Here is an 18,902-nt window from a genome sequence, read left to right on the forward strand (position 1 = left end):
GGAGAGCTGAAGTTCTCTGAAGACGTGGAAGGCTTCCTTTTATTCCCCCGGGGTGTCAGCACCGGTTTCAGTCTCCTGAGATGTAGACCTACTGTGGGTACAAGGAAGCACCAGGAGAGGGTAAGTATGGCTGCGTGGATGCTAATCCAATTTTTTTTTTCCCCCCTGCAGGACCACCCAGCTGTATGAAGGGAAGATAATCCTTCACTTCTCCACAGGGCAGGCTGACGATGGCTAATTACACGTTGGCCCCGGAGGATAACTATGACGTCCTCATAGAGGGGGACCTGAATGACGACGAAATAGAAACGTGCCACCCATACGACCCCAAGGTTCTCTTGAGCCGGGTGGTCCCCAGGCTCTTCATCCCTGTGCTCCTGGCTGGACTGCTGGGCAACATCTTGACTGTGCTCATCCTGGTGAAACACAAAGGACTCAGGCGCACGGAAAATGTCTATTTCCTAAACCTGGCAGTTTCGAATTTATGTTTCTTGTTCTCCTTGCCTCTCTGGACCTACACCGCGTCCCATGGGGGGGTTCTGGGCAGCCCCGTGTGTAAAACTCTCGTCATATTTTCCTCCATAGGCCTGTACAGTGAGGCTTTTTTCAACGTCCTTCTGACCGTGCAAAGGTACCTGGTGTCTTGCAACACGAGAAGGTTTCCCCCGACCAGGACGGTGCGCTGGAACATCGCCTCGACTGTTCTGGCGTGGGGCCTGGCCACGCTGGCCATTTTGCCTGAATCCGTGTTTTACAAACCTCAGATGGAGAGCCAGAAATACGAGTGCTTTGTTAGCAGCCCTCCCTTCCTGCCAGCTGAGGAGACTTTCTGGAAGCCTTTTCTGACCCTGAAGATGAACATCCTGGGCCTTCTTTTCCCACTGTGCGTTCTCACGTTTTGCTACACGCGTTTGCGAAAAACGCTGAGCTTCAGGGGGAGGAAGTATGACCCTCACAAGCTCGTGTTTGCCGTGGTGGTTGTTTTCCTTCTGATGTGGGGCCCCTACAATATCGCACTTTTCCTGTCCGCGTTCAGAGAGCGTTTCTCCCTGCACGACTGTCAGAGCAACTACCACCTGGACAGAAGCGTTCAGATCGTGAGGATCGTCGCCGCCACCCACTGCTGCGTCAACCCCGTGCTCCACGCGGTCCTCGACACCACGTTCCGAAGACACCTCTGCCACCTGTGCTGTCTGCGGGGTGACAGTCCGCTTCGGGGCGCTGAAGGCTCCGCACAAGACGCATCAGTGGAAGAACATGACGATTTCACCAGAGTGTAAACAGGCGTCCGTCAACGGCGGGATAAATAAACATCGGGTTTTGTATCGATGCATCGTGTGTGTATTTATTTTTACACATCTGTGTCCAAAATAGGATACGAGAAGAGGGGCGCCTGGGTGGCTCTAGTCGGTTAAGCGTCACATTCTTGAGCTCAGGGCATGAGCTCGTGGTTCGTGGGTTCGAGCCCCTCATCGGGCTCTGCCCTGCCAGTGCCAGACCTGCCTGGGATCCTCTCTCTCTCCTTCTCTCTCTGCCCCTCCCGTGTGCTCTCTCTCTCTCTCTCTCTCTCGCTCTCTCTCAAAATAAATAAAAAATAAACTTAAAAATATTTTTAAAAATAGGATATGAGAAGACAAGTGGGGAGCACTGAATTTGTCTTAGGTGTCGTGCGAGGCAGGCCCTTGGCAAACGTGAGCTCCTCCGCGGCTCAGTGCTTGTCCGTGGGTGTAGACGGCGTTTGTCTCATTTCGCCAAGGAGGAAACTAAGGCTCAGAAATTGGTCTCGGCTCACACAGCTAGACAGTGGCAAGGCTGGGACCCAAATATGACGGCCACTCTGTGCAGAACCTATGCTTTGTCCAGCACCCCAAACTTCCAAACACCGGGCAAGAAAACACGTGAAATAAATATGTGCTCTTACAACCAGACCACATTCCAAATTAGAAGCAACCTGTTCATATAAAAGCAATTGTTCAGGCACATTTTCTCGCAGGTAATTAAAAGAACTGGCCGGCTGAAGCTATGGGTAAAGAGGTAAAAGCGACCTGGTCTGTGGAATTCACTAGGTTTTCTTGCTACATGAATAGCCTGCGCAAAGTAACTACAGGCAAGAATATTTTCAAGGAAGTTGAGAGAACACGTACTCTGCGGGAAATAATTGGAATTTACGATGTGAATTAAACCAGCAGTCTCAACAGTGAGGTTCATTGGCTGCCATGGGCTGACCTATCCTTAATTCTGTTGTTTTTTTTTTCTGAAATAAAAATTTTATATCGTGACTCACCCTACCTCACAGCAGTTTTGTGGCTTAGCAGTGGCAGATTGCGTTCAGGGCCACGACGGAAATTTTTCTGAACAAGAAGGATGGTCCGTATCTACTTTATAGAACACGGAATGGCTTTGAAAGCTAAATTTCTCTGCCGAATTCATTGTTTCTTAATAAACTGAACCTGACGTTACGAGGCAAAATAGCACTTACGTATGAAGCATACACTGTAGTAAAGTCACTTGACAACTAATGTTTGAATCACAAGAAACATCAAGACACTTTATATACTTCCCATGTGCTATCAAAGTTAAGTCAAAGATAGAGGAGGACCTAGAAAGTGTCATGCTAAGTGAAATAAGTCAGACTCAAGACAAATGTTATAGGACCTCACTCATAGGTAGAATCTAAAAATCAAAACAGGGGCACCTGGGTGGCTCAGTTGGTTGAGTGCCCAACTTTTGCTTTCGGCTCAGGTCGTGATCTCGAGGTTTGCGAGTTCGAGCCCTGCATCGGGCTCACTGCCGTCAGCTCAGAACCTGCAGCCTGCTTTGGATCCTCTGTCCCCCTCTCTCTCCCGTGCTTGCGCTCTCCCTCTCTCAAAAATAAATATTTTTTTTAAATGTCTTAAAGGTTTTCACCTTTCCCTATGATCCTTGTAGTTGTCTGTTCACTGTACCTGATGCAATTGATTTAAAATACCAAGTACTGGGGCGCCTGGGTGGCGCAGTCGGTTAGGCGTCCGACTTCAGCCAGGTCACAATCTCGCGGTCCGGGAGTTCGAGCCCCGCGTCAGGCTCTGGGCTGATGGCTCAGAGCCTAGAGCCTGTTTCCGATTCTGTGTCTCCCTCTCTCTCTGCCCCTTCCCCGTTCATGCTCTGTCTCTCTCTGTCCCAAAAATAAATAAACGTTGAAAAAAAAAATTTTAAATACCAAGTACTCAAAAATCTTTGTGACACCCAGTTTTTCTCACCAGTCCTACTCCCTATTCCCTAGCTCTGCCCTAGAAACACATGCACACGCAAACGCACACCCACACACGGGTACAAGTGCACACACAGACACACGCGCACACGCACACACGAGCACACGCACACACACGGCACCGATCATGTGAACGACCAGCCAGATGCCCCTGAGAAAGCCAGATGCCGGGCCTGTCCTTTGGCGCCAGACCAGCAGGCCCCGAACCCAAAACTCCAGGCGCTGAACCTGGAAAACACGCAAGGACAGGCCCAGCTGTGCTCATATTCGATCAGACACAGGATTTCAGTATAAAATTCTAGAGAAGATGGAAGGACGCCTTCTAAGGAATGAAAACCGACAGCCTTTCTCATTTCCTTTATTGCCGGGATGACCGCTGAGGGCCGCGAAAGCAGGTGACTGGCGGGAAGGGGGACAGCCCGGCGCCCCAGGCGGGGCTGAGAGCGGGGTGGGCCTGGGGTGCCGCAGGAGGGGAGGCCACGGAGTCTGCGGGTGGGTTTACCTCCTCAGGAAGGCGCAGGCTTCCAGAAGCGCTGTGGGACACACCAAAGCAGAAGAGTCAGTAACTGATTTCTTTTGATGAGTAGATCAATCAAGGAGGGCACTAAGAAACAGACCCTCCCCTGCCTTCGGCGGTGCCGGCTCACTTGTCTCCCTGTGCCTTCCTCCTCAGGCCAGCCCAGCCGCTGGGGCCCTGGCTAACCCGGGTGATGTCCCACCCTGGCCCGACGGACACAGCCCCCACCCCATTTGTCTCTAATGGAACCAACTGTCACCCTCAAGTTCACGTGACACGATGGTCCTCTCACTTCTGAAATGTGGGCAGCCCACGCCCTCGTCTTTATGCAAATCTGTCTCCACTCGTGTTCACCCAGCCCTTCACAAATACTCGCGGGGGCCTGCTTTGCGTGAGTCACTGCGCTAAGTGCTGGGGGCTCGGCAGGGACACACAGGCCCTGTCCTCAAGGGGCAGGCAGTCTGTGCAATCCTGAGCTGGCTGCTCCCAAGAATAGCCCTACAGCCTCTTTCTCAAAATGTCGTCAGTGCTAGGACCACCCAACCACGATCCCGAGACGCCGGGTGGTAAAGGACAGTGACGCTATTGACGTTTGGGCCCAGGCGATTCTTCATCGAGAAGGCCGTCCCGTGCTTTGTTTGGTAGTATCCCCGGCTTCTGCCCCCCAGACACCAGCAGCACCCCCCTAAGTTGTAAGAATCAAAAACACCTCCAAGCGTTGCCAGATGTCCCCTCGGTGCGGGGCAGGGGAACTGTGCCTGGTTGGGAACAGCTGATACAGAGATTCTTGGCCCCGCCCCACCCCTGGACCACCCCACCCGATGCCTCCAGCTGTCTGGACGAGGTGCCAGAAATTAGACTTTGGGTGATTCCCCGCCCGGCCTCCCCCGGCACAGGGGAGGCAATGCCCGTTGAAATTTTAGAATCACCGCCTGGAGCCTTACAACACTCTGCGATGTCTTAGAAATGTTTTTGGAGGGCCAAGTTATTTGTCAATATGTTTTCCTGGCTAAGATACTTTCTGAGAATTTGTAGTCTCGACAGTTGGCATTTATGGTAATCGTCTAGAGACCGGGGTTGGTCCTTTCTGAATACATACAGGTATACACATACGTATATATGTGTGCAGGCGTGTATACTTACATATAGGTATACACACGCTTCATTCTACTGAATACAATGAATTCTCAGTGTCTAAAACCTCCCTGACAGGCACTTACAATCAGGATTATAAAAACTTAGCATATTATCTACTGCTTTACTTTTCCTGAGTGTTTCCACCCCATCGGTGAGGCTGTAACTTCCCGAGGTCGGGGGATATCGCATCGCCTTCACATTTTTTTTCCCATCTTCCCTCCTGGAATGCTGTTTGGCCCTCCAACCTTGCCCTTCACGCGCGATGGTTTCTCCGGGACGTCCTACTTACGGGAGGTTGAGCACTGTCTCAGATTACCAACGGCCGTGACATATGCCGATCCCAAATATTCTTCATACGTCGTTTTGCCTTGGAGTTTGGCCAGGCACTCGGTGTTGTCATTGAACAGGAGGTTTTTGGTTTTGGACCGGAACAGGCAAAACTCACTTGGGCATTTGTCTCCGTTTGTTCCAAAATGAGTCTGTACCAAAAGGGCAGACAAGTAAGCAAGTCACCGAGGGAAACAGGAGAACGTGTGGACCAAGAGAGGCCAAGGACATTCCTTCCGTCCAGGCTCAGCCCTGAGTTCTGGAGCTGAGTTCTGGAGTCCTTCCACTGCCTCAGCTGAGCTTCCTGCCACCCCCGTGTCATCCCGCAGCCCGTGCCCCGGGTGGCCGACCCACCGGGCAGGGCCTGGGCCCCCCCACTACCTCTGACCCACCTCCCACCATCGTCCCCTCCTTGTTAATCTGTGGTCTCTTCCCTTAGAACCTCTGGGTGGCCAGGTGACAGCTGAGGATTTCCGAGATCACCTACAGCATTCCCACAGGCCAGCTTTCCTGGAGAAACTGTCTGCATCGGAAATCTTCTCTGCCACTGAGCGGGTCATTGCCTTGGGCAGGCCGCTCAGCCTCCCGTGGCCATAGATCCTCCTCTATGCCCAGGAGTCAGAGCAAAACACCTCGATGATTAAAGACCTCTTATCAGCCCCAGTGAGTGTGCCAACAGTGAGATTACCGCGCCTTTTATTACGAGGCCGGGGTACTGTCTTTAAAGCACACGTAAGACGCATGGGGTTTTAATACAAAACTAGAAGCTCTAAAAGAGAATCCCAGGGGCGCCTGGGTGGCTCAGTCGGTTAAGCATCCAACTTCAGCCCAGATCGTGATCTCACGGTTCGTGGGTTCGAGCCCCGCGTCGGGCTCTGTGCTGACAGCTCGGAGCCCGGAGCCTGCTTCGGATTCTGGGTCTCCCTCTCTCTCTGCCCCTCCCTGCTCATGCTCTGTCTCTGTCTCTGTCTCTCTCCAAAATAAATAAACATTACAAAATATTTTTAAAAAACAAAAGAGAATCCCAGACTTTAAGGAAATTGCACAGTTTGCTTCAAACCACTTTCCACAGACAGCCTTCAATCTATGGGAGTTCTGGGTCTGTTGTTGTCCTTCGAGATTACAAAGGCGGATGCCTCTGCTGTTCTCACGGAGACTCCGGGCAGCTCCTCAGCATGAAGCCAACACATGAAGCCACCGGCGCCAGGCAGAGGGACAAGACAGAAGGGCCGTGGGTAGGCGGCTTTACCTACAACCGCCCTGCCCCCACAAGAGCCCGGCCAGTTAAGAAAGGGCCGGAGGCCCTGGGGATCCGCACCTGCTGTTGGAGCAGCACCTGCTCCAGGTGTTGAGCCTTATCTTCCCGAGACACCACGCCGTGGTTCGGAGCCCTGGCCAGGTGGCACCTCTCCGCCTCCTTCACAGGCTTCCGGGTGCCGTCCAGGCACAGCAGCTCGAAGTCCTCCAGCCTCAAATCCTTAGCCCATGCCTCAGAGCTCCCTCCTGGGGAGAGAAAAAGAGACAGCATCAGCCACGGCTGTCCAGCTTAGTCAAAGGTCCGCCCTGGGTGGGCTGGACGAGTCCACCGGCCTCTTGAAATGCACACAGGCGGGTCTCAGTGACGCGAGAGAGAGGGAAGGAAGCTTTGTCGGCACCGACGATACAAACTTCCAACATATCAAACGTTAGGGCTGCTTCCGTTCAAGGGAATTAGGAGTCAACAACCAAAGAGAGGGAATCATTGACACGTTCTACAACGTGGATGGGCCTTGAAAACACGATGCCAAGTGAAAGAAGCCAGTCTCAGAAGGCCACATGGTTCCATTTGTGGGAAATGTCCAGAGCAGGCCAATCTACAGAGACAGAAAGCGAGCTCAAGGTTGCCAGCTCTGGAGGAGAGGGGAAGGGCACAGGGTCACTTTATGGGCTTGTGTGAGTATTCTAGAATCGGACTGTGTGGGTGGGTCACACAGCTCCATGGATGTGCTGGAGACCACCGAATCGCACACTTTGAACGGACGGATTTCGTGGCATGAATTATCTCTCAATAGAGCTGTTGATTTTTTAAAAAGAAAACCTTCCATCTATGCCATGTTTTCTAGTGAGCTCCAGAAAAAGAACCATCTGGTTTATGTCCGAGAAGAAATTGCTTTCTCCTTCCTTTCGTGTTCGAATGGTCTTACTGTCACTAGGAAAAAGAGAGGAACCTCTATACATTTCTCAAATATGTTCAGTCAATTCCAATAAAACGCAGTTGTGAAATCCCAAAGAAATTGACAGACAATTAAATCTGACATCACTCTAGGGGATCAAGAGTCCCCTGATTGGGATCAGCACTGAGAAGTATACAGAAGTGTTGAATCCCTATACTGTGTATCTGAAATTGTTATCACACTGGATATTAATTATCCTTCAGTATAAAAAAAAAGCTGACATCAGTCTGATCCTTGGACATCACTTAGAGTGACGGTTCACAAATTCAAAATGTAACTGTATGCGTGTCTGAGTGTGTGCAAATACAGGTTCATTGCTCAGACCCCTGCGTCTCTCTTTCCGCTCTCTCCCCTCAAAAAAAAGGGGAGCCTGGGTGACTCAGTCAGTTGAGCATGGGACTCTTGATTTTGGCTCGGGTCATGATCCCAGGGTCATGGGATCGAGCCCTGCGTCAGTCTCTGTGCTGAGTATGTAGCCTGTTTATGAGGCCCTCTCTCTCTCTTTCTCTCTCTGCCCCTCTCCCCAGCTTGCATGCTCTCTCTCTCTCTCTAATTAAAAAAAAAACAATTTAAAAAACACTTCATCCATTCTCTTGGCTTTGTCTATTTGATACTGAGATCATTCCAAATTTATATGGCTGTCCTCAGTCCATCTCCATGGAGAGGGGCAGGAGGAGGGAAGAGGGGCTGTGAGTGCCGATGTTTGAAGGACAGAGGCAGGAAGTCCAGGTGGCTCTTCCTCAGGGGATGAAGTGGCAAGTTATCTGCCGGGGGCCGTGGGGGCCGAGTGGGGCTGCAGTTCAGAAGGCAGCCGGATGTAGGGGTGCGGAAGTTGGCAATTATCACCATTCATCTTCCATCACCTGTATCTGCCTGTGACTTTGTCTCCAGTGACTCCCAAGGAGTTTCCAGACTGAGGGCTCCCATGAGGTCCCAATGAAGGCCCTTACTTCCTTTTTTAAAAAGGGAAGTTTGGGGGCACCTGGGTGGCACAGTTGGTTAAGCGTCCGACTTCAGCCAGGTCACGATCTCGCGGTCCGTGAGTTCGAGCCCCACGTCAGGCTCTGGGCTGATGGCTCGGAGCCTGGAGCCTGTTTCCGATTCTGTGTCTCCCTTTCTCTCTGCCCCTCCCCCGTTCATGCTCTGTCTCTCTCTGTCTCAAAAATAAAACGTTAGGGGCGCCTGGGTGGCGCAGTCGGTTAAGCATCCGACTTCAGCCAGGTCACCATCTCGCGGTCCGTGGGTTCGAGCCCCGCATCAGGCTCTGGGCTGATGGCTCGGAGCCTGGAGCCTGTTTCTGATTCTGTGTCTCCCTCTCTCTCTGCCCCTCCCCCGTTCATGCTCTGTCTCTCTCTGTCCCAAAAATAAATAAACATTGAAAAAAAAAATTTTTTTTTTAAAAAAAGGGAAGTTTGGGGCACCTGGCGGTTCAGTCGGTGAAGCGTCCGACTTCGGCTCAGGTCAAGATCTCGCAGCTGGAGAGTTCGAGCCCCGCGTCGGGCTCTGCGCTGACAGCTCGGAGCCCGGAGCCTGCTTCGGATTCTGTGTCTCCCTCTCTGCCCCTCCCCCACTCACACTCTGTCTCCGGCTCTCAAAAATAAATAAACATTTAAAAAAAGGAAATTGTATTCATTGTATTTGCGCATATCAATTTTTCTTTCTTTCATTTTTTTTTTTTTTGGTAGCATCCACATTCAGTTGTCCATGTGGGAACAGGCAGACGGTGTGCTTCGTGGGTGACTAGACAACGCCAGGGAGACATTTGTTACTGAGCACGGCTGGTGCGTGTTTGTGTGCATGTGTGTGTGTGCGAGAGAGAGTGAGACAGAGGGAACTTGGTTTCAAAGGCAACGTGACACTCACAGATGCACCATGTTGCATATGAGGTAAAGGATTTTGGAACGAACTTGATCCAAAGCCTGGAAAAGGTTCTAATAGCTTCCCGACTGCACATCTGAATACTGGGATGCATTCACCCACCATTCGTGTTCTGCAGGACAGTGGAGTCTTTCACAAAGGCGACGTCTCCAGCCTTCTCAGCCAGGCACCTAAAATGTTCCAGAAAATAAACACATTGCCCGAGAAGAAAAACTATTAGGGTTTTCATAAATATTTGTCATATGCGTGGCACAGACGAAAACAAATATTCCTGGAACTTAGGATTTTAAATGGTGGCTTGAACACACATGTGAACCTTCCCTGCTTCTAAGATCCCAATAAAATACCGTTAGTGAGATTTTTTTTTTTACAGTAGTGAGATTTTTTTTTTATAAACCATAAACCATGAGCAAGAGGAGGGCAGCGGGGAGAGAAGATAATATGACCATGTTTGGAAGGTGGAGAGCAAATCAATGAGCAGTGATTTCCCCAGCAGAGCACAGAACAGCGGTACCATAAGCCGGAAGTGTAGGAAGCCCAGAAGAAAACAGATGTGCACTGCAGAACTCCAGAAAGACTCATCAGTTAGAAGGACCAGGCACCCCTGAGAGTGGCTGACACAGGAGGACTGGGCAGGTACCCTCCTATCCCATGCACCCGGGAGAGCACTCCCCCTCCCCCCACCCAGCAGAAGACTGAAGGTTTGTTCACAGGAACTTGAACCTGAACAACACTACGGACAGACAGCCAAGCACCGCAGAGGGCAGAGGCCCAACACTAACATCAGAAAGGGGATTGAAAGGGGCGCCTGGGTGGCTCGTCGGTTAAGCATCCGACTTCAGCTCAGGTCATGATCTCACAGTTCGTGGGTTCGAGCCCCTGTTGGGCTCTGTGCTGACAGCTCAGAGCCCGGAGCCTGCTTCGAATTCTGGTCTCCCTCTCTCTCTGCCCCTCCCCTGCTCATGCTCTGTCTCTCGCTCTCAAAAAATAAATAAAACATTTTAAAAAAGAAGAAAAGAAAGGGATTGAAAATCTCTATTCTGGAAGATTAAATCACAGCCCCTTTCCCCTACTCAGCCTCCCGAGAAGCATACAGGGTGATTCGTTCTCTGGAGAAGTTGATCAACCCAAGGAAAACGCCTATCGATTCTGATATTTGATGCCCCACAGTGAAACGACACAAACCAACTGCACCACAGGTGAGGCCCCTACTTGCCAAGATGTGGTAACTGATGCAGAACTGTGACAGCGCCATTATTTCCTTCTTAAATAGGGACAAAGGGCCAGAAACCGCTGGATAGTTGAAGAAATACCAGAAAAAATAAATGGAGACCAAAGCAATACTCAGAAAATACAGAGACAATATGGGAGAGAGAGTAACACTTTTTTTTAAAAAACGACAATGAATGTCTTTAAAGGGATGAGAGAAGGGGCAGCATTCATGAAACAAGAATGCAAAGTCTGAAAAAGGAGCAGTCAGAACAAAGAGTTCTTAGAAAGTAAAAAAAGAAAAAATCATCATCATAACAATTCTTAAAAACGATAGAACAATTAGAAGGTTAAGCTGAGTAAATATCCCAGAAACTGAAAGATAAAGAAAAGCAATTATGAAAAAATAAATAAGAAAATGAGATGCTAACCCAGGAGTCTGTAATTTGCGAATCACAGTTTAAAGAGAAACCAGGGGCGCCTGGGTGGCTCAGTCGGTTAAGCGGCCGACTTCAGCTCAGGTCACGATCTCGCGGTCTGTGGGTTCGAGCCCCGCGTCGGGCTCTGGGCTGATGGCTCGGAGCCTGGATGCCTGCTTCCGATTCTGTGTCTCCCTCTCTCTCTGCCCCTCCCCCGTTCATGCTCTGTCTCTCTCTGTCTCAAAAATAAATAAAAAGTTAAAGAGAAACCAGAGAAAACAGCGTAGGAATCATCAAAAAATAATGAAGTAAAATTTCCCAGAACGGAACACCTTGAGCTTCCAGATGAAATGGGCCCACCAATGGCCCAATCCCAAAGGATGAAAAGGAGACCCACGTACAGAGATATTAGCGTCAAGTTTCAGAATACTGGAGATTAAAAGAAATCATGTTTTTAAAAACTCAGAAACTTTGTAAGAAACTCGTTTTCGAAACATGTTACATTGGATAAAACCCCAGATGAATTTTTCCTAAACGTATTTTTCATTACCGCTAAATCTCTGTAAATTTAGAGAGAAATACACATATAAGAGAGATGTGTTAGGTGTCTGATTTCTTCACTCTTCACAAAATATCCTTTGCATAGACTTGTGTGTCCAGGATGCTTTCTAAGCCTTCTAAAGCTTATTCTCTCAGGAAATTATACATAAAGTATTCCAAATTCAAAACTAGAGTTTTTTCAAGAGGAAAGTGTCATATACAAAGAATCAGAAATCCAAAGTGGTATCCGATTTCTCGACAGAAACTCTAGACTTAGAAGACAATGGATCAACGCATTTAATTTTTTGAGCTCGCTGTGTATTGTCTTTCTGCTAAATTCTGGATAGGTTTTTCACAAATCTTCCTTCATTCTCCTTTTACTGTGTCTATGCTGTTAATCTGGTCAATTGCATGGCTAGTTTCAACTGCTGTGTTTTTTCCCTTTCCAGAAGTTCTGTTTATTCTTCTATTAAAAGAAATACTACCTTGTGTTTTCTGCTGGATTTTGCTTCTGGTAGCTTTCCCGCTGTGTGTTGGTTAATACTTTTATAATTATTTTTTATTGTGTACTGCTCATCATTATTGAGATAGGATTTCTGAGCAGTCTTTGGAGGCCCACCATGAAAGTGCTGTCTTTCAGGCATGTTTCTAGAGGGACCACTAGGCTGGGATCTTTTCTTTTTTAATGTGTATTTGTTTATTTTTATTTTTTGAAAGAGAGAGAGACAGAGCACCAGCGGTGGAGGGGCAGAAAGAGAGGGGGACACAGAATCCGAAGCAGGCTCCTGGCTCTGAGCTGTTGGCACAAAGCCCGACGCGGGGCTCAAACTTGCAAACCGCAAGATCGTGACCTGAGCCAAAAGTTGGACACTTAACCGACTGAGCCACCAGGTGCCCTGGGATCATTTTTAAAGATATTTGTGAGTCGAGAATTTCTGGACCATCCTAGGGGATACAAGTTTGAGCTACAAATCCATGCAGAAGCTGGCTCATGGTTTCAGGTTCTCAGGGAGGTGGTATGCATTCTCCCTCCCTGTTCTCCTCAGCATCCAGCAACTTGATGCCCTGTAGGAGCGGAAGTTACTTCTGGTTCATTCCTACCTTAAAGGTGTAGGTAACCTCCAGGTTCATGTCTGTCATGAAGGTAAATGTCCTGAGGAAAAAGTGGGCACTTAGCTCTCTCTGAATTCCTAGTCTCCCTTAGATTTTAGTCTAATGATCCTTTACTACTTTGTCAGTTATTCAGTACTCTTAAGAACACGCGTGTGAGGGTACAGCTGGGTGGCTCAGTCAGTTAAGTGTCCAACTTCAGCTCAGGTCATGATCTCACCGTTTGTGGGTTCAAACCCCATGTCAGGCTCTATGCTGACAGCTCAGAGCCTGGAGCCTGCTTCGGATTCTGTGTGTGTGTGTGTGTGTGTGTGTGTGTGTGTGTGTGTGTGTCTGCCATCCCCTGCTGGTGCTCTGTCTCTCTCGCTCTCGAAAATAAATAAAAATATTTCTTAAAAATGTTTTTTAAAAAAGAACGTGTGTGTGTGTGTGTGTGTGTGTGTGTGTGCACGTGTGTACTAATCCGCATTTTTGCTTGTTTTTAGTGAGAGAATCAGTCAAAATAGCTAACACTGCCATTTCCCAGACATGGAAATCCTGTCAAAATCCCTAGGGAGAATGTTTTTCAACCTCCACTTAGTTATCCAGCCAAACTAGAAATCATTTCAAAGATAGAAGAGAGACGTTTCCAGACGTGTAATACTCAAAACACAGCAAATCCAAGCCACCCCTTCTCAAAAAGATGTGTCCTGTGCCAACAAAACCAAGAAAGTGAAAGATACGGGATCCGGGAAGTGGGCAATTTAACACGAAGTACAACAAAAGGAAATCCCAGAAGGACCATCAAGGGGAATCCCAGGACCACAGAAATCCAGGGGGCCTAGAGAACACCAGTCCAGACGGGGCAGGAGCAATATTCCCCATCACCTGATGAACCCCGGCCAGCACTCACTCTGGGTATGTATTGTTAGGAGGTTTACGCTCCTGGCTAGGGGTTTTGAGATGAATTAGTGATTTTTCTTTTTAAGCACAGAAAATTAAGCAAACAAAAAATGAGACACCGGTTAACTCTAGAGTAAACAGAAACTTTGTACAATAAGGGAAGTACAACCTTATTATTACCACATATTTAATAGGAGAATAATATTTACATATCCATGGTCATGTAAGCACTGAACATGATATAAATTTGTGGGAGGCTAAAAGCAGGTGAAGTTTGTGGATGTGAGCGGAACAGGCACAGGAGAGGCTAGGACCTCTTCTTCCAGAATAGAAAGTCCGCGGAAAATAGCTGAGGGTTGAAAATTAAGAGCCAGCAATATAAGGACGTTGGTTAGAAATACGGTGGTAACGGGACTTCTGGTCCCAGCTCTCAGTGGGAACAAAAGACAAACCATTTCCTTCCAGTATAAACAGGAATACCAAGGTGTAAGTGTTTCCAGTGAAATAATACCTTCCCACAGGTTTAAGAGAGAAAACCACATGATTCCTTTGGGTGTTTATCGGAAACGTGTCTACTCAATGTTTCGGAGCGGAATCACATCACAACTCTTCCATTTGCAAACCCTTAAAGATATTCTTGTCCGTCTGCAAAATACTTTCATGGGTCACTGAGACAAGAGTAAAAGCTACTTCTGTATCCTCCCATCACTGGAGAAAAGGCTACTGAATTTTATTTTACTTATTTATTTTTTTAACGTTTTATTTATTTTTGAGACAGAGAGAGACAGAGCATGAACGGGGGAGGGGCAGCGAGAGAGGGAGACACAGAATCGGAAGCAGGCTCCAGGCTCCGAGCCGTCAGCCCAGAGCCTGGAGCGGGGCTCGAACTCACGAACCGTGAGATGGTGACCTGAGCTGAAGTCGGCCGCTTAACCGACTGAGCCACCCAGGCGCCCCTGGCTACTGAATTTTACATACTGAAAAGCTCAGGGACACCTGGCTGGCTCAGTCGGTTAAGTGACCGACTCTTGGTGTTGGCCTAGAGGGTGGCGGCTACAGGAGAGAGAAGTCTTGCCCCTAAAATTGAATTATAGACGGGACTTAAGGGGCCACGTACTCTCCCCATTTGATTCTGAGGATGAGGACCCTGAGGCCCACTGAGGCCGACCTTGGCCCCAGGCCACAGGGAGGCGCCCGGCTGAGCTGAGGTCAGACAGCACCCTGTCAGCCTCCACTGTCTGCAGTGGCTTGTGTGGGGGAGGAACAGTCCATCAGTGGACCTCCAGGCTGCTCCCTGCCTCTGCCGTGACAGGCCATATCTGACCCCTTAGAAATGCACTGCCAAGATGTCAGAGGATGACGGACGAAGGACAAGTCCCTGTCCTGGGGAGGCTCGGCCGCGGCACTCACCTGAAAGCCCCAGTGTAGCCAAAGTATCTCTCGCTGCTGTTGGGCACACACTTGTTCTCACCCCTTTCGTCGCCGATGCACAGCGCACAGAGATTGGAGTTCGGGTCGGACCCGGGGGCACAGCTCTTGCTAAAGAATTCACCTGCGGGGAAGGAACACCGGGAGTCAGCTCTTCCTGCCCGAGTCGACGTAAGAGGCCTTTGCCCAGCAGGCGATGCCACTGGGTCTGGGTTCACGACACGACCCAGGACAGACAGAACAGGCTCACCGTCGCGAACGGCAACACGGACCCACCCACCGAAGGCCCGCCAGAAATCGGAGAAGCTTCTCCCTGTAGGCACCGACGGGAATCCTGACTGCGGCCGGAGAAAAAAGTCTGTCACTGGACAGAGGGTCCCATGATGACAGCCTCGAGCTGGGGACTCAGCCGATGAACTTGGTGGCACCCTGCAGGACCTGATTTTCCTTTGCCTCCGAAATAGAAAGCCAGCTTTTGACCCGGGCTCCTGGTCCCTTAGAATAAAGACCGGCCTCCCCCGCCACCCCGTGCCCAGTAGAGCCATGTGGCTAGGGACGCGCCAGGGAGCATCAAGCAGGAGCGCTGTGGGCCAGCGTCCTGGAAACACCCTTAAAAGACAGTTGGCACCTGCCTTTTGCCTCTTCTTCTCCCTCCCCTCCTTCATTCTGCACATGGAAAGCAGAAGCGGGAACTAGACCTCCACGGGCCATGAGGTGACCTTGAGCATGGAAGCCACATTGTCAGAGCCTGGGTTGCTGACACTGTGCTGCTGTCCCAGTAGCTGTGGACAATCCACCTCTGGATTGCACTTGCACGAGAGGGAAATAAGCCTCTGCCAGTCAGGGTTTTCTCTCCCAGCAGCTTAACCGTAATCTGCACTAGCCCATCATGTGATTTAACCCGCGTTAGGGAGCCAACATGGATTAATGTGGGTTGAGGAGAGAGAACACGATGCGGACAAGAAAGCCCCGCCTCGATGAGCAGCGAGAGCCCGTTTTGAGACGTGTGCAGCCCCCGCCCCCGGAAGAGCCACCCCGCGTGCCAACCTCCGGAGGAGGCTGGGGAGCACCCCGCTAAGGTCCTGGCGGCTTCCGCCCAGCTCGGAGGAGGCCGCGGGGGTTGTGCAGAGCAACCACAGCGAGTGCTCGCGGTGAGGAGCAGAGCCACGTGGAAACCTGCCCGAACCAGGGTCCCTAACCCATCCAAAATGCAGGAGGGCCCCACTCGAGGAGACCCCTGCACGAGAGGTGAGCCCCGGCGGGAACATGCCACGTACTTCCACGGCACCAGGCCCACAGCAGGTAGGGCACGGGGTGCGAGCCTGGGGTACGGCCGGGACAGAAGGCCCCGGAAGCAGGTGAGCCAGAACCCTGGAGGTCTAATTTGGTTTCCTTGCCACGTGGAGCAAGAAGTCAGCTTCATGAGGTGGGCAGGTGCCTTTCCTCAAGTTAGGAAGCCAGCGCCTAAGAGAAATTCGGATCCAGAGCTCCAAGAGATTAAAAATAATAATAATAATAATAAGATCCGTACTTCTCAGAACCTGCCTCCGTTCTTAGGGTGCAGAGAAACAGACTGATACTCCAGAATTTTTATCTTGGGTTGGGGGGGCTGGGGGGGCTGGGGCATGGGACGTGTTGGGTAGAGACCCACTCAGTGCTCCTATGACTGTAGGAGGCAGCCACACAGAGAACACGCTTACCCCAAAAGCGGCCCGCGGGCCGCAGTCAGCCTGCACATCCCCGCCCCTGCCCTTCCCTGAGGTTCCACAGCTCGATGTGCCTACCGCCCAGGGTGGCCCACCCACGACCCCCTCAGGCCTCACCAAATTTGCAGGAGCCTGTCTGGCTGAACAGCAGGCCCATGGGGATGTTCCAGCCGGCAGTCCTGTCCACGGCAGTGTGGCAAGACTTCCTGCCTCTCAGAGAATTCCAGGTGATATCCGCATCTGATTTCCTGACAACCGCCACGGCAAGGTACCCTTGAGCAACAGAAGAGCAGGACTTAACCTCCAGGGTGCCTGGCATGGGACTCTAGCGCATCCGTCTGCAACCCAAGCCAAAATAAGTCAAGAAGCATCGCCAGGCGATGATGCCCCCAGATATCCGGCCACTGCTTGAAGCTTCGGCTGCTGTTCTATGGGAAGGTGAGAACGATCTAGGCTATGAAACGAAATAGTAAGAAGAGCTGATCCTTCCTGTTTATTTTTGAGAGAGAAAGAGACAAAGCACGAACAGGGGAGGGGTAGAGAGGGAGACACAGAATCCGAAGCGGGCTCCAGGCTCTGAGCCGTCAGCACAGAGCCCAAGGCAGGGCTCGAACCCACAAACTTGGGAGATCGTGACCTCAGCCAAAGTCGGACACTTAACCGACTGACCCACCCAGGCACCCCAGGAAAAGCGGATCCTTTAAGTGATTGCTAGGGACTGTCCTTGGCCAGGCACACATTGTGAGCTACTAAATTAGACGTGAGCCACTAAGGCAAAAAAAACCAAAACAAAAACCCACTGAACAAGCGTGACCCCAATAGTGCATAAATCACCAGCTGCAACAGACACTGGGCCACAGCCACGATGGCCACCAGACTAAGTGCTGTGTAGGTGCGGGGAGTGTGTCTGCAAGGACCCCCCCGCCGTGCCGAGTCCAAACCAGCCCTGCACCGTGAGAGGGTCCACATGGTGGCAATCCCTCTCCTGACGGTGCGTCACTGACAGATTCCAGCCATGGACAAGTGCAGAGCTCCTCTGGCGCTGAGCAAGCCCAGGCTCCAGCGGGAGGGTGGGGGTAACGCTCAGAGCACGGGATCTAGCCCGGGAGACCCGGTTCAAGGCCAGGATCTGCCGCAGTACCGTCCGTGGCTGTGAGAACAGTGAAGAACTCTCGCAGTTCTCTGCCAAGTGTGAAGGTCAATACAACATTAATTACAATTACTCGTCTATGAATTATTTGCCTCTTCAAAAGAGCTTACGGCTTCTGTGGCTGTATCTCTTTCTGTGAGGTTTTTTTTTTTTTTTTCTTTTAAGTTCCCGGCCGCCTCCTCCCCCTCCTCCAGCAATGAGAACTTACCCATGACCCTGAAACTAGCAGATTCCAACTCACCTTCCACTCGTCTATCCTCACAACGTTCATTATTAGGGATCTGTGGTTCTGAAAGGAGCAAAAACAAGCAAAATGTCATTAAACACTCAGCTTTACTGAGAAGCCACAAACTCTTAAATCTCAGCGATGCGGGATCAACTCCGAAGAGACCGTCCAGCAATCCCATGCAGCAGAAAGGCACAGATGCGTGTGTTCAGCAAAAGACACAGACGCAGATGCCACCAATTGGAAACGACCCAAACAACAGCCACCAACTGGAAATGACCCGAACGCCTCTCCCCCATAGATGGACGAATAACTACAGAATACCATACAGCAGCGAGATTCAGTACTCTTTGGATGAATCTCACGGACATAACACTGAGCAACAGACGTACAAAGCACGTGTCTCGCACGGAAGGTTTAAAAACAGGCAGATATTGGGGCGCCTGGGTGGCTCAGTCGGTTAAGCGTCCGACTTCGGCTCAGGTCATGATCTCACAGCTCGTGAGTTCATGCTGTGTGTTCAGGCTGTGTGCTGACAGCCCAGACCCTGGAACCTGCTTCGGATTCTGTGTCTCCCTCTCTCTCTGCCCCTCCCCTGCTCACGCTCTGTCTCCATCTCTCTCTCAAAAAATGAATAAAAATTAAAAAAAAAAAATTTTTAAACAGGCAGAATTGATCTGTGCCGTTTGAAGTCAGGGGTTACTGCCCTCGCCTGAGTAAGGCGGCTGGTGGCAGGAGGGCGCCGGGGGCCATCTGGAACTTGCCGTGATCGGGGCACTAGGGCATGGGGACCCACCAGTGTGTGACACGTCACTGAGTTGCACTTAAGGAGACTTTTCTGTACGTATGTTGTACTTGACTAAAATCCTGTTTTACATGAAGAAGAGGAAACCAATCTGTGCTTTGTCAC

The 18,902-nt window shown here is 50.4% G+C and overlaps 2 protein-coding genes across 2 annotated transcripts in view; one reads left to right on the top strand and one right to left on the bottom strand.

Annotated features, from left to right (window-relative positions):
• Positions 1–230: 230 nt before the first annotated feature.
• CCRL2 (C-C motif chemokine receptor like 2) lies at positions 231–1,330 on the top strand. Its single transcript, XM_003982179.5, has one exon. It carries the CDS (start codon positions 231–233, stop codon positions 1,278–1,280), a length of 1,050 nt encoding a protein of 349 aa, XP_003982228.2. The 3' UTR covers positions 1,281–1,330.
• A 2,262-nt stretch (positions 1,331–3,592) lies between these two features.
• The window catches only part of LTF (lactotransferrin), a 31,942-nt gene continuing 16,632 nt past the window's right edge, over positions 3,593–18,902 (bottom strand). Inside the window, exons 11-17 of the mRNA XM_011291127.3 lie at positions 18,008–18,055; positions 16,734–16,889; positions 14,893–15,034; positions 9,425–9,492; positions 6,550–6,734; positions 5,194–5,383; positions 3,593–3,783 (exon numbers count right to left, since the gene is read on the bottom strand). Of these exons, the coding sequence (XP_011289429.3) occupies positions 3,749–3,783; positions 5,194–5,383; positions 6,550–6,734; positions 9,425–9,492; positions 14,893–15,034; positions 16,734–16,889; positions 18,008–18,055 (824 nt within the window). The 3' untranslated portion in view covers positions 3,593–3,748. The remainder of the gene's footprint in view (positions 3,784–5,193; positions 5,384–6,549; positions 6,735–9,424; positions 9,493–14,892; positions 15,035–16,733; positions 16,890–18,007; positions 18,056–18,902) is intronic.

Source organism: Felis catus, chromosome A2 (assembly GCF_018350175.1).
Source record: "Felis catus isolate Fca126 chromosome A2, F.catus_Fca126_mat1.0, whole genome shotgun sequence".
NCBI lineage: Eukaryota > Metazoa > Chordata > Mammalia > Carnivora > Felidae > Felis > Felis catus.

Coding starts and splice junctions, on each gene's coding strand:
- CCRL2 (XM_003982179.5), top strand. CDS start 231: ATGGCTAATTACACGTTGGCCCCGGAGGATAACTATGACGTCCTCATA.